General features: G+C 44.3%; 6 protein-coding genes across 6 annotated transcripts; 3 read left to right on the top strand and 3 right to left on the bottom strand.

Annotated features, from left to right (window-relative positions):
• Positions 1-560: 560 nt before the first annotated feature.
• LOC124372243 (histone H2B) lies at positions 561-932 on the bottom strand. The gene has a single exon (XM_046830620.1). The coding sequence runs from the start codon at positions 930-932 to the stop codon at positions 561-563; it is 372 nt and encodes a 123-aa protein (XP_046686576.1).
• Positions 933-1,136: 204 nt separating this feature from the next.
• On the top strand, positions 1,137-1,511 carry LOC124372244 (histone H2A). The gene has a single exon (XM_046830621.1). The coding sequence runs from the start codon at positions 1,137-1,139 to the stop codon at positions 1,509-1,511; it is 375 nt and encodes a 124-aa protein (XP_046686577.1).
• A 2,939-nt stretch (positions 1,512-4,450) lies between these two features.
• On the bottom strand, positions 4,451-4,822 carry LOC124372245 (histone H2B). The gene has a single exon (XM_046830622.1). The coding sequence runs from the start codon at positions 4,820-4,822 to the stop codon at positions 4,451-4,453; it is 372 nt and encodes a 123-aa protein (XP_046686578.1).
• Positions 4,823-6,629: 1,807 nt separating this feature from the next.
• LOC124372246 (sterile alpha motif domain-containing protein 1-like) lies at positions 6,630-7,259 on the top strand. The gene is made up of 2 exons (XM_046830623.1): positions 6,630-6,820; positions 7,007-7,259. Exons 1-2 carry the CDS (start codon positions 6,630-6,632, stop codon positions 7,257-7,259), a joined length of 444 nt encoding a protein of 147 aa, XP_046686579.1.
• Positions 7,260-10,559: 3,300 nt separating this feature from the next.
• On the top strand, positions 10,560-11,046 carry LOC124372238 (histone H2A). Its single transcript, XM_046830615.1, has one exon. The coding sequence runs from the start codon at positions 10,603-10,605 to the stop codon at positions 10,975-10,977; it is 375 nt and encodes a 124-aa protein (XP_046686571.1). The 5' UTR covers positions 10,560-10,602; the 3' UTR covers positions 10,978-11,046.
• Positions 11,047-13,832: 2,786 nt separating this feature from the next.
• LOC124372248 (histone H2B-like) lies at positions 13,833-14,267 on the bottom strand. The gene has a single exon (XM_046830624.1). The coding sequence runs from the start codon at positions 14,265-14,267 to the stop codon at positions 13,833-13,835; it is 435 nt and encodes a 144-aa protein (XP_046686580.1).
• Positions 14,268-15,160: the final 893 nt, after the last annotated feature.

Raw genomic sequence — 15,160 nt, forward strand, 5'->3', positions numbered from 1 at the left:
GAGAGTTGCTTGTTTTAGCCAACATAATAACAGAATTCCAATGTTTACACAACTAAAAGCGGTAAAATAAGCGAAAATTACAAGTTATGTTTAATCAGAGTTCAACGGTTCTTGGTTAATATTAGAAGTCATGTGTATAAAACATGACAGAAACTATGGTTTTCGATCGAATTGCAATTGACGTATTTTTTTTTTTTTTTTTTTTTTTTTTTTTTTTTTTTTTTTTTTTTATATTGTAAACTCAATGTTTGTTTGAAAAATAAATAAATAAACAGAAAATTATACAATTTTACAGTGAAATCGGACTATGTTTAAAAAAAGAAAAAAGGAATTGTAAAATTCCTGGAATAATAAAATATTTATGACAAGCACAAAGTCATAAATTGGGTATTTTCGATAGAAAATATAGTCGAGAGCGACTTGAAACAACCAGGTTTACATCGGTTTTACAACTATAAGCGGTAAAATAAGCGAAAACGAAAGAGTTATTGGTGGCCTTTAGAAAGGCCGTTTGTGCGGAGCGGGCTCGCTCGTTGCGGGGCGCTGGCCTGCCGGCCGGCTTACTTGGAGCTGGTGTACTTGGTCACGGCCTTGGTACCCTCGCTCACGGCGTGCTTGGCCAACTCGCCGGGCAACAGGAGCCTGACGGCGGTCTGGATCTCCCGCGACGTGATGGTCGACCGCTTGTTGTAGTGGGCCAGGCGGGAAGCTTCGGCGGCTATGCGCTCGAATATGTCGTTCACGAAGCTGTTCATGATGGACATGGCCTTGCTGGAGACGCCGGTGTCGGGGTGGACCTGTTTCAGCACCTTGTAGATGTAGATGGCATAACTCTCCTTCCTCCTGCGCTTCTTCTTCTTGTCGCCCTTGGTGATGTTCTTCTGGGCCTTGCCGGCCTTCTTGACGGCTTTTCCGCTCGCTTTCGGTGGCATCCTGAGTCGCTGGTTTGTACCGGGAGTATAGGCCAAAATTCTAAAAAAGGCTCTAAGCTGGATATCTGGCGTCGCGCGAGCGCGACCAATAGGGTGGCAGCTCGAACGCGATTGGCCGCGCTCGCGCGACGCCCAAATTCGAGGTAACCCCGAATTTCAGGCCACGGCTTCTATCTGTATCCCCGCAACCGAGTACAGCGCAACATGTCAGGACGAGGCAAAGGCGGTAAAGTGAAGGGAAAGGCAAAGTCCCGCTCGTCCAGGGCCGGTCTACAGTTCCCGGTCGGCAGGATCCACCGTCTGCTCCGCAAGGGCAACTACGCCGAGCGAGTGGGTGCCGGAGCTCCGGTCTACCTGGCCGCCGTCATGGAGTATCTCGCCGCCGAGGTTCTCGAGTTGGCCGGTAACGCGGCCCGTGACAACAAGAAGACCAGGATCATTCCCCGTCACCTTCAGCTGGCCATCAGGAATGACGAGGAGCTGAACAAGCTCCTGTCCGGTGTCACCATCGCCCAGGGAGGTGTACTGCCAAACATCCAGGCCGTGCTCCTGCCCAAGAAGACCGAGAAGAAGGCCTAAGTCGCCCGCCAGCGCGCGACACAAAGCCGCCCGCCCGGCTCCCACAAACGGCCTTTTTAAAGGCCACCACAATATCACTCGTTTTCACGTTTTACGACTTTAATAATCCTATTTCTCACTCTTGTCGTATATTTCCGACATGTATCTAGTAATTACTATGCTAATTAATAGTAAAACTGTCATTATATGTCATCACAAATTACATAAAAATTTAATAATGTACACGAATATATAACACTTTTTGCCAATTGATGTTATCGAATAATAACAGTTTATTCAAATACTAAACAGTGTGCGTCAATTTATATCTATTTATAACTAATTACTGGTCTTCAAAATATATATATATATATATATATATATATTTATTTATTATATTAATAATTAACACATTTTACTGTACACTTTAGTTAGTTGTTTTCACTCTAATTAACCGTATAAAATAAAATATCACTTCTCTTTATTGTCTATTATACAATCTTAACTTAAATTCACCGTCTTTGTCATTTTAAATTAGTTTTTAAACACGAAATCTAAACCTTTTCTCTCTAATTTAGTCGTTTTACAGCATATTTCTGTGGCTAGAAAACCAATCACTTGTACATTGATTTATTATTAAACTTTTTCTTTTATTTTGTTACAGTAATCGTTTACATTATCATCAATTTTATTTGCAAATATCATTTATATTTATATATTAATCCTACTTACTACAGCGAATTCACTGTGTTTACAAATTACAACTGTTTGCTATTGTTCTTTCGGTATTATTATAAAGAGCAGATTGATTTTCTATTCTTTTCCTGTATTACGAACTTCTGTCAACCTCCGACCGCGCGATTTTCACTGGAACTATGTTAACAGTTCATTTAACAGTGTAGTATTGTTTATATATTATAGCAGAACACAACAATGATTCAGTTTACAATAATTATTATTTTATATTCAAAGTGTGATATAAATTCCAAATGTCGCATAGAATAGTAATTTGATAGATAAATTTTGTTAATTACAAGCACTGTCAACCCCACATATTGCGATATTCACTGGAATATGTTAACAGTTTACATTTAGTTTGTAGTCATAGTGATTTGCAATTGCAACAAATAAAAATCACTTATTCAGTTATAAATATACTTTATACGTGTATAGTTCAATAATTTTAAAGGTCGTTTAGTAAATTTGAAAAATAGAAGAATCAGCGAATATTCGGTGATTGTAACGAAGTAAATATGTAAATTTGCTGTTATCCACGCTAATTAAATTTAACGTAATTAGTTGTAAACGGATAAAAACGTGGATTAAATATCAGTGATAAACGCGCGCCGCTTGATCTGGGCTTGGAGTTTGCAAGCTCGAGTAAATTTTTTTTCTAAAAGAGCAAGCAGCGCGAAGCGCTGCGCAGCGGGCAAGCATCGCGTGATCTGACCCATTCTGAAAATTTTGTTAAATTCAGAATAGTAGGCTATATTGTTTTAAACATGTTTCATTACTAATTTGTGTGTGTTTTTTTTTTTTTTTCGTACGGAAATTAATAAACTCGTAAACTTAATCTAATAAACGTAATCTAACTTATATAAATTAAAATAGAGAATGCGGGGACACACTGGAAAATACCCATTTTAAACTTAAAATACACTGACTTGGATCACATTACAGTGGTATGAATCAAGCAATCGCAATCAGGTTCGCTAGACCGAGCAGATTTACACTTGTTAACAGACAACTCTCTGGCGCTACAGCTACAGGACTCGGATCTGCAGTATATCCACTCACCTGTCTGTTTTATATGTATTTTCTACGTTATTCCTTATTATTTTCAAATTTACAACCTGTCCAGGTATCGACAATTGTAAGTAAACCGTCGGTGACAACTCTATTTCACCGTATTAACTAGAAACCGGGAGAATTATCAATGTTAACGGATACGTACACTCTGATTGGTCGAATAGTGACCGACCAATCAAGTCAAGCCACCTCCTACCTATATAAGCGTGTGTTAACAGTTCACTCTATATATTCTATCTCCACGCACATGCGCACTGTACACTAGATGACTTTATCACACGATTTCACCTGTTTAAATACCGTTTTAAAACTAAAAAACGGTATTTAACGTGTATCTTGTTGTAATCTAAATCGACCTGTACTTACAACTAGTGGTATTTCGATAAAATATAAATTTTCAAGTGTAACTTTCGGCTCTTATATTGAATTGTATATAAAACATTACGAATACTATGAATAACGAACGATCAGATCAATTGGGCGATTACCGTATTTGTAAATTTAATGTTTGTTTAAAGATTGTATTTAAACATAACTTAAATAGGTAATTTCAATATAAAACAAGTCGAGAGTTGCTTGTTTTAGCCAACATAATAACAGAATTCCAATGTTTACACAACTAAAAGCGGTAAAATAAGCGAAAATTACAAGTTATGTTTAATCAGAGTTCAACGGTTCTTGGTTAATATTAGAAGTCATGTGTATAAAACATGACAGAAACTATGGTTTTCGATCGAATTGCAATTGACGTATTTTTTTTTTTTTTTTTTTTTTTTTTTTTTTTTTTTTTATATTGTAAACTCAATGTTTGTTTGAGAAAAAAAAAAAAAAAAAATAAATAAATAAACAGAAAATTATACAATTTTACAGTGAAATCGGACTATGTTTAAAAAAGAAAAAAGGAATTGAAAAAAAATAAAAAAAAAAATTCCTGGAATAAAATATTTTTTTTTTGACGAGCACAAAGTCATAAATTTGGTATTTTCGATAGAAAATATAGTCGAGAGCGACTTGAAACAACCAGGTTTACATCGGTTTTACAACTATAAGCGGTAAAATAAGCGAAAACGAAAGAGTTATTGGTGGCCTTTAGAAAGGCCGTTTGTGCGGAGCGGGCTCGCTCGTTGCGGGGCGCTGGCCTGCCGGCCGGCTTACTTGGAGCTGGTGTACTTGGTCACGGCCTTGGTACCCTCGCTCACGGCGTGCTTGGCCAACTCGCCGGGCAACAGGAGCCTGACGGCGGTCTGGATCTCCCGCGACGTGATGGTCGACCGCTTGTTGTAGTGGGCCAGGCGGGAAGCTTCGGCGGCTATGCGCTCGAATATGTCGTTCACGAAGCTGTTCATGATGGACATGGCCTTGCTGGAGACGCCGGTGTCGGGGTGGACCTGTTTCAGCACCTTGTAGATGTAGATGGCATAACTCTCCTTCCTCCTGCGCTTCTTCTTCTTGTCGCCCTTGGTGATGTTCTTCTGGGCCTTGCCGGCCTTCTTGACGGCTTTTCCGCTCGCTTTCGGTGGCATCCTGAGTCGCTGGTTTGTACCGGGAGTATAGGCCAAAATTCTAAAAAAGGCTCTAAGCTGGATATCTGGCGTCGCGCGAGCGCGACCAATAGGGTGGCAGCTCGAACGCGATTGGCCGCGCTCGCGCGACGCCCAAATTCGAGGTAACCCCGAATTTCAGGCCAAGGCTTCCCAGTGCCGTTTCACCCGCCGTACTGCTCGGACGTGCCGCGCTGTCGCCTCCGCTCAGTCTGTGCTTTGTTTGTGATTTACTCACAGTGTGTGCCTATTTCTTAGCGACACCATGTGTTAGTGCGTTAGTCGCTTTGCTCAATTTGTTTTGTGTTGTTTTGTGCGTGCCTAGTTGTTCTAGTGACACTAATTAAACTATTTTATTCTGTGTTGTGAAGTGCCCTAGTGGATATTGGATTACCACATGCTGCCGTTCTTCGGGTGGTGAGATCTAATAGTAGCATAATTTCAATTAACACTTCACCATTGTACTGATCATTTGTTTTGATTTTGCTTAATACAGGGTCAATCCACATTAAATTAAACTTGTGTTTATGCAGGAATAACTCCGCAGTAAACAAAAAATCATAGTAAAACAAACAATACATTTGTAATATTTTCTGGTGCAGAATAATTACATTTTGATACTTTTGCATACTAGTTTTGTTTTCATTTGTTCTCTACAATTCAGGTGTAACTAGGAATTTGTGATTTGCAGATGTAAGTCTGCAGTTTTTAAAACAAATTCTAAACAAAATAATCAAACTAAACATCATTTTTGATAGTTATAATTTTTGTTCTGATTTACTACAAATTAGTAATAGTTTATATACACTCAGTTTTTTATTTTGATTTGTTCCATACAAGTCAGTTTTAATTACTCTTTGACTTATTTTATTTCTCAAAGCACTGTAAACTGTTGCTATGTACTGATAATTGTTTGTTATTTAACTGTGTACCTGTCTCATAAACAAAATAGTTAAAGTAAGATTCCTAGGTATTTGCATCCAAAATAGCTTAGGCGACCACGTGCTCAGGCGACCACGTGCTCCGGCGAGGCCGGAAACTAACGGTCCGGGCCTAACGGTACTCCCGGCCCGCCCGACACCGATCAATAACCAGCGCGCCTACGACCCCTGCTTTCAATAGAGCCTTTGTAACGCCGCCGCCCTACCTGGCGGGACTTCCCCAGCCAGTCGGGCCCCTTTGTGTATGTTACAGGATGGAAGTGGAATCCGTGTCGCATGCCGCCCCCCCGAGCTAACTACCGATGACCCGTCCAACGGAGAGGAATCCATGGCAGTCCCGTCCAACCAAGAAAACGGGGGGAGACGCGCCTCTACGTCATCAGAGTCTTCAACTAGAAATTTTGTCCCAGCTCAAAACATTCCTGGAAATACTGTTGGAGAGCGCCGCCAGCCGCGCATACCGCCGATCATCATTCAAGGAGTGACTGCCTGGACATCCCTCTTACGCCGCCTTAAAAGTGCTGGCTGCAATTTTGAGGCGAAATATGTGGGCACCCGACTGCACATTTTATGCAAAAGCGAGCTCTGTTTTAGAACGGCACAACGCGAACTTCTGGACGCCAAGCTCGCCTTCCACACCTTCAGTCTGAAGGAAGAACAAGAGCTGGAAGACAGTTATCAGGGGACTTCCGGCATGGACGTCACCTGAGGACATAGCGGAGGATCTCCGCGACCAGGGGTACAACTCCTACACATGTCGCACCCCTCCAACGCCGCGACCAGGCTGGTCGCCATCAAACCAACAGCTTCTATGTGCGTTTCAGGAAAACAGGTAGCTGGGCGAAAATATGGCAGCTCACAGCACTACTGGGAGTAAGAGTATCGGTGGACCAGTTCACGCCGAGGAGAGGACTGCCGCAGTGTGCTACAACTGCCAGCAGTTCAATCACAGCTCGAGGAACTGCCACCTCCCAGCACGCTGTGTCAGATGTGGAGGAGACCACAACGTAACAAATTGCACCTTGCCAAAAGACAGCAGGTGCAAATGCACTAATTGTGGTGGAGAGCACCCCGCGAGCTACAGGGGCTGCGGAGCGCATAAACGGGCCCTGGGCGCGCTGCACCGCCGCGAGGCGCCGCAGCGGCGCTCGGGCCACCGCCACTGCGCGACCGGTCACTGGGCAAGCACGTGCCCCACCACCTGTTAATGTTTTTCTGCCCGCAGATATGCCGATGTACTAGCCGCCCCCAGGCTCCGTCCGGACCAACCCATTCCACAACAGACATCAGCTGCAGCACCCGTAGCTCCGGCCCACACAAACACTACAATTGCTCCTGCTCCTGCTCCCAGAAAGCAGAGAGCCGCAAAGGCAGCAGCCACAGAGCCGGAAGCCGCAGCCCCACCTGCCTCAGCTGCCTCAGCCTCAAACCACCGCTACTCAGCAGAGAAGGCCGAGGGCCCGCTCAAACCGCCGTAGCATAACTAACAAGCAAGTCTCTGTTACAGTTCACTCGCAGGAGAAAGAGAAAAGTGGTGGAACCAATGGAGGAAACAAACCCCAGCGGCAACCACAACCAACACCTCGGCGGAATCAAAGGACAGGAATCCCAACTGCGAGCCTACCTCACAGCCAAAGGGCCTTCCTGTCCCACGACGCTGTCCCTTAAGTGGATAACCTCCCTAATTTCAATAGTATCCGACAGTAAAAAAAACTCCTAGCGAGTTGCTTGCTGCCATATTAATGTCATTCAGGAAACTCCTCTCCAATGGATAGACGCCTAAAAATTGTCACCTGGAACGCGAACGGCGTAGCGACGCGGAGGAACGAACTCCATCTATTTGCAGCTGATCACGACGTCGACTTATTACTTCTAACGGAAACACACCTGCAACCCGCCACTGTATTCAATGTTCCAGGATACCAAACCTACCGGACCGATTAGACCGCCACGTGGCCAAAGGAATCCCGGGGGAGGAACAGCTATCTTGGTTCACAGGAGAGTTGTGCACCGCCAAGTCCACGCTGCTACTAATGACCTCGAGTCCACACGGCATTGCCGTCAATGCTGGTGGCTCCGAGGTATGTGTGTTCGCAGCTTACTCCGCGCCGTCTGCTGTCCTCCGCCCTGACGAGCTTGACATCTTGCTCGGTAGCGGGAACACTGTAATAATAGGTGGTGACCCTCAATGCCAAGCACCAGTCATGGCCATAGCAGGCGGATGAACACCAAGGGCCGAAGACTACACAACTATGTTTTAGATAGAGGTGACACGATTGTAGCCGCGCCTGTGGACCCTACGCACTATCCGACGAGGCTCAACGCACTTCCTGATGTCATAGATGTGTTTCTGTTTAAGGAACTACAGCATCATGTGGAAGTGCGAGTGGCAGATGACTTATCGTCTGACCATGGTACCCGTCATAGCAGTTCTAGCGACGACTCCAGCTTCAAGGATTCCTTCAATGGGCACCTCAATCAGAACTAACTGGGAGGTGTACAGCCGTATCCTGAGCGAGCAACTGCAAGCCCCCAGCGACAGCCACTAATCCAAATGTCCTAGACTCATATGTTTCAGACTTGAACTCAGCAGTCACGAATGCTCTGGCGGCGGCCTCACGACCTGGACGTCCAAAAAAACACCAGGTCGGCCTTGGCTGCCATCATTAGGATGGCTGTAGACAAAAGGAGGCGTCTTCGTCGAATATGGCAGAGAACGCGACATCCGGCTACCAAACGGGCCTTCAACGTGCAGTGCAGCATTGTCAAACAGATGTTGTATGATTACAGGACAGAGACCTGGAACTCATACCTTTCTAGTCTTGAGCTAGAGGATGGCAGTGCCTGGAAGACTGCAAAAATCCTGAGGAGCGAGAAATCCACGCACCAGCCCCTGCACGGTCAACAAGGACTTGTTTACTCTGCTACTGACAAGGCCGAAGCTTTTGCAGATACGATGGAGGAGCAATTCAGCCCGAAATGCGGATATTTATGACGACGACCACTGCGAACACGTCGAGAGCACACTAAACAATTTTTTTGTTACAGCTCCCGACATCGAGATAGAGCCGATTTACTCTTGATGAGCTACAAGCCACCATCAAGAAATCGAAACCGCGCAAAGCCCCCGGACTAGATGGAGTTGGATCCAGGGCACTCCTTGCAAGCTCCTATAGCCCTGTTTAATGTGCTTGGTTACAGTGTTCAACGACGCTATTCGACTACAACACTTTCCCACCAGCTGGAAGGTCGCTAAAAGTCATCCTTATTCCCAAGCCCGGGAAATCCAGACTATTCCCACAAAACTTCCGCCCCATCTCACTCCTTTCGTCCATCTCAAAAATTTTTGAGAGACTCCTACTATCCCGCATTGCTCCTTTCCTGGACGGCTTTTATCCGACCTGAACAGTTTTGGCTTCAGGCGCGACCACTCGACAACCCAACAGCTGGTACGTGTTGTCAACATGCTGGTGGACAACGCCAATTTTAATCTGTGCTCTGTTGCAGTGTTCCTGGACGTCAGCAAAGCATTTGACAAGGTTTGGCATGAGGGCCTGCTCTACAAGCTGGCAAACTCACCGGTGCCCCCCTGCATAACACACCTCATCCGGTCCTATCTGACTGGCCGCTCATTCCGCATTTGTGTAGATGGAGAGCTGTCCTCAGAGAGAGCGATCGAAGCAGGCGTCCCCCAGGGCAGCGTCCTGGGACCAGTGCTGTACCTCGTTTACACTAATGACATGCCACTGGGTCCCCAGAGTAACGCTATCTCTGTATGCCGATGATGCCATGTTTCTGTGCAGGAGCTTTCAACCGATGCGTGCCGCTGACGTCATGCAACAGCAAATGGATCTTCTCTCCCCCTGGCTAGAGAAATGGCGTATCCGCATAAACACTGACAAGAGCACAGCTGTTTGTTTCAGAAAGCGCCGTAGGATGCCGCGAAGACTCCCGCCGCCTGTGACACTTGATGACGAGCCGATTGCATGGAAGGAACAAGCTAAATATCTTGGTGTTACGCTTGATTCCAGATTAAACTTCGGTCCTCACGCGAAAAGGAAAGCAGTAGAGGCCAAGCGGATCGCAGGATCAATAGGTCCTCTAATTAACCGTAGATCACCCCTACCAATGGGTGCAAAAGTCTCCATCTTTCTAGCTGTTGTCAGATCACTAATGATGTATGCTTGCACAGCTTGGTGGTCAAACTGCAGCCGCTCAAAACCGAAAAGCCCTGGAAAACCATCCAATCCAAGGCCCTCCGCTCCATCACTCGCCAACCATGGTTCGTCCGCAACGAAACAATAAGGAATTCGTTACAGATCCCAACTCTAGACGTCTTCGCGAGGATAACTTCAGAAAAATTCTTCGAGGCAGTTGCAGCATTCGGAACATCCCCACATCGCAGCCATCGCAGAGCCGTACGCCGGACCAGACGACTACAGACGGACGACCGGCCACAATTCTGGACGACCCTCCGTTAAAGAATACTCATCCCAAGGATGAAGCCGCGATCCCAATCCTGGGACGTAACCAGCAAAATCACACTAACAAATTTTTGTTTCAGAAACACAACAATCTTAATTAGGCCAAATTAATAGTTATGTTTCAGAGCTTCCTCTACAGTCAGTGGACCTAGGGTCCAGGTGCTGTACGGCCACGACAGGACGTGGCAGCAGAGTGGTTTAGTGGGTAAAAAATCCCACATAACTGGGACGCCAGTACCTTTGAAGGTTCCCTCTGCTTAACAAAAAAAAAAAAAAAAAAAAAAAAAAAAAAAACCAAGGCTTCCATCTGTATCCCCGCAACCGAGTACAGCGCAACATGTCAGGACGAGGCAAAGGCGGTAAAGTGAAGGGAAAGGCAAAGTCCCGCTCGTCCAGGGCCGGTCTACAGTTCCCGGTCGGCAGGATCCACCGTCTGCTCCGCAAGGGCAACTACGCCGAGCGAGTGGGTGCCGGAGCTCCGGTCTACCTGGCCGCCGTCATGGAGTATCTCGCCGCCGAGGTTCTCGAGTTGGCCGGTAACGCGGCCCGTGACAACAAGAAGACCAGGATCATTCCCCGTCACCTTCAGCTGGCCATCAGGAATGACGAGGAGCTGAACAAGCTCCTGTCCGGTGTCACCATCGCCCAGGGAGGTGTACTGCCAAACATCCAGGCCGTGCTCCTGCCCAAGAAGACCGAGAAGAAGGCCTAAGTCGCCCGCCAGCGCGCGACACAAAGCCGCCCGCCCGGCTCCCACAAACGGCCTTTTTAAAGGCCACCACAATATCACTCGTTTTCACGTTTTACGACTTTAATAATCCTATTTCTCACTCTTGTCGTATATTTCCGACATGTATCTAGTAATTACTATGCTAATTAATAGTAAAACTGTCATTATATGTCATCACAAATTACATAAAAATTTAATAATGTACACGAATATATAACACTTTTTGCCAATTGATGTTATCGAATAATAACAGTTTATTCAAATACTAAACAGTGTGCGTCAATTTATATCTATTTATAACTAATTACTGGTCTTCAAATATATATATATATATATTTATTTATATTAATAATTAACACATTTTACTGTACACTTTAGTTAGTTGTTTTCACTCTAATTAACCGTATAAAATAAAATATCACTTCTCTTTATTGTCTATTATACAATCTTAACTTAAATTCACCGTCTTTGTCATTTTAAATTAGTTTTAAACACGAAATCTAAACCTTTTCTCTCTAATTTAGTCGTTTTACAGCATATTTCTGTGGCTAGAAAACCAATCACTTGTACATTGATTTATTATTAAACTTTTTCTTTTATTTTGTTACAGTAATCGTTTACATTATCATCAATTTTATTTGCAAATATCATTTATATTTATATATTAATCCTACTTACTACAGCGAATTCACTGTGTTTACAAATTACAACTGTTTGCTATTGTTCTTTCGGTATTATTATAAAGAGCAGATTGATTTTCTATTCTTTTCCTGTATTACGAACTTCTGTCAACCTCCGACCGCTCGCGATTTTCACTGGAACTATGTTAACAGTTCATTTAACAGTGTAGTATTGTTTATATATTATAGCAGAACACAACAATGATTCAGTTTACAATAATTATTATTTTATATTCAAAGTGTGATATAAATTCCAAATGTCGCATAGAATAGTAATTTGATAGATAAATTTTGTTAATTACAAGCACTGTCAACCCCACATATTGCGATATTCACTGGAATATGTTAACAGTTTACATTTAGTTTGTAGTCATAGTGATTTGCAATTGCAACAAATAAAAATCACTTATTCAGTTATAAATATACTTTATACGTGTATAGTTCAATAATTTTAAAGGTCGTTTAGTAAATTTGAAAAATAGAAGAATCAGCGAATATTCGGTGATTGTAACGAAGTAAATATGTAAATTTGCTGTTATCCACGCTAATTAAATTTAACGTAATTAGTTGTAAACGGATAAAAACGTGGATTAAATATCAGTGATAAACGCGCGCCGCTTGATCTGGGCTTGGAGTTTGCAAGCTCGAGTAAATTTTTTTTCTAAAAGAGCAAGCAGCGCGAAGCGCTGCGCAGCGGGCAAGCATCGCGTGATCTGACCCATTCTGAAAATTTTGTTAAATTCAGAATAGTAGGCTATATTGTTTTAAACATGTTTCATTACTAATTTGTGTTTTTTTTTTTTTTTTCGTACGGAAATTAATAAACTCGTAAACTTAATCTAATAAACGTAATCTAACTTATATAAATTAAAATAGAGAATGCGGGGACACACTGGAAAATACCCATTTTAAACTTAAAATACACTGACTTGGATCACATTACAGTGGTATGAATCAAGCAATCGCAATCAGGTTCGCTAGACCGAGCAGATTTACACTTGTTAACAGACAACTCTCTGGCGCTACAGCTACAGGACTCGGATCTGCAGTATATCCACTCACCTGTCTGTTTTATATGTATTTTCTACGTTATTCCTTATTATTTTCAAATTTACAACCTGTCCAGGTATCGACAATTGTAAGTAAACCGTCGGTGACAACTCTATTTCACCGTATTAACTAGAAACCGGGAGAATTATCAATGTTAACGGATACGTACACTCTGATTGGTCGAATAGTGACCGACCAATCAAGTCAAGCCACCTCCTACCTATATAAGCGTGTGTTAACAGTTCACTCTATATATTCTATCTCCACGCACATGCGCACTGTACACTAGATGACTTTATCACACGATTTCACCTGTTTAAATACCGTTTTAAAACTAAAAAACGGTATTTAACGTGTATCTTGTTGTAATCTAAATCGACCTGTACTTACAACTAGTGGTATTTCGATAAAATATAAATTTTCAAGTGTAACTTTCGGCTCTTATATTGAATTGTATATAAAACATTACGAATACTATGAATAACGAACGATCAGATCAATTGGGCGATTACCGTATTTGTAAATTTAATGTTTAAAGTTTAAAGATTGTATTTAAACATAACTTAAATAGGTAATTTCAATATAAAACAAGTCGAGAGTTGCTTGTTTTAGCCAACATAATAACAGAATTCCAATGTTTACACAACTAAAAGCGGTAAAATAAGCGAAAATTACAAGTTATGTTTAATCAGAGTTCAACGCGGTTCTTGGTTAATATTAGAAGTCATGTGTATAAAACATGACCGAAACTATGGTTTTCGATCGAATTGCAATTGACGTATTTTTTTTTTTTTTTTTTTTTTTTTTTTTTTTTTTTTATTGTAAACTCAATGTTTGTTTGAAAAATAAATAAATAAATAAACAGAAAATTATACAATTTTACAGTGAAATCGGACTATGTTTAAAAAGAAAAAAAGGAATTGTAAAAAAAAAAAAAAAAAAAATTCCTGGAATAAAATATTTTTTTTTTTTGACAAGCACAAAGTCATAAATTTGGTATTTTCGATAGAAAATATAGTCGAGAGCGACTTGAAACAACCAGGTTTACATCGGTTTTACAACTATAAGCGGTAAAATAAGCGAAAACGAAAGAGTTATTGGTGGCCTTTAGAAAGGCCGTTTGTGCGGAGCGGGCTCGCTCGTTGCGGGGCGCTGGCCTGCCGGCCGGCTTACTTGGAGCTGGTGTACTTGGTCACGGCCTTTGGTACCCTCGCTCACGGCGTGCTTGGCCAACTCGCCGGGCAACAGGAGCCTGACGGCGGTCTGGATCTCCCGCGACGTGATGGTCGACCGCTTGTTGTAGTGGGCCAGGCGGGAAGCTTCGGCGGCTATGCGCTCGAATATGTCGTTCACGAAGCTGTTCATGATGGACATGGCCTTGCTGGAGACGCCGGTGTCGGGGTGGACCTGTTTCAGCACCTTGTAGATGTAGATGGCATAACTCTCCTTCCTCCTGCGCTTCTTCTTCTTGTCGCCCTTGGTGATGTTCTTCTGGGCCTTGCCGGCCTTCTTGACGGCTTTTCCGCTCGCTTTCGGTGGCATCCTGAGTCGCTGGTTTGTACCGGGAGTATAGGCCAAAATTCTAAAAAAGGCTCTAAGCTGGATATCTGGCGTCGCGCGAGCGCGACCAATAGGGTGGCAGCTCGAACGCGATTGGCCGCGCTCGCGCGACGCCCGGATTCGAGGTAACCCCGAATTTCAGGCCACGGCTTCTCCATTCTGCTCCGAGACGTGGACCCGACAAGACCTTCCAGCGAGACGAGTCGACCACTGATCAAGATGGAAGAAGAGGGATCTGCCTCGGCGGTCTCAGATGGCGGAGCCGGTTTACCGGAGCCGCTGGCGACACTACTGGGGTCCCGCGCGGCTTGCCAAGCGGGCCCCGGCGCTGTCTGCCCAAATGGCCTTTTACAAGGCCAAACCAACCGCTGGACGTCCCAGCAACACCATTCCACCCGGGACGGGAGAACAGGGCCCGGGTGAAGTCCGGTTTTTACCGGAGACCTGTAACGCGATGTGCCAGGTGAGCCCGCCCCGGTCAGCCGACCGGGCCGCGGGATCCCAGCACCGCACTGCTGCTCAGGCCAGCAAACTTATTCCACCCGGGACTTGTCAGGGCCCGGGTGAAGTCCGGACTACCCCGGAAAGCTGCCAGGGTGCAGCGACTAAGTGCCAGGGGAACCTGCGCCGGTCTGAGGCCCAAAAAGGCCTTTCTAAAGGCCACTCTACAACACCGGGGATCTCAACCCCAGTGGCCCAGACCATGGTGTCAGCTACCCCTGGGGCCAATTCCGGCTCATCAGGCCGTCCTGCCGCGGGCCTGCGGAAGCGGCAAGCGGCCCCAGCTCCGTCTCTTCCGCCGAAGAATCGACGGACGGACACCGCTGCCGGAGAAGACATGGAGGTTGAGCGGGGCCCCCGCATTCCTCCCATCA

Source organism: Homalodisca vitripennis, unplaced genomic scaffold (assembly GCF_021130785.1).
Source record: "Homalodisca vitripennis isolate AUS2020 unplaced genomic scaffold, UT_GWSS_2.1 ScUCBcl_2715;HRSCAF=7750, whole genome shotgun sequence".
Lineage (NCBI taxonomy): Eukaryota > Metazoa > Arthropoda > Insecta > Hemiptera > Cicadellidae > Homalodisca > Homalodisca vitripennis.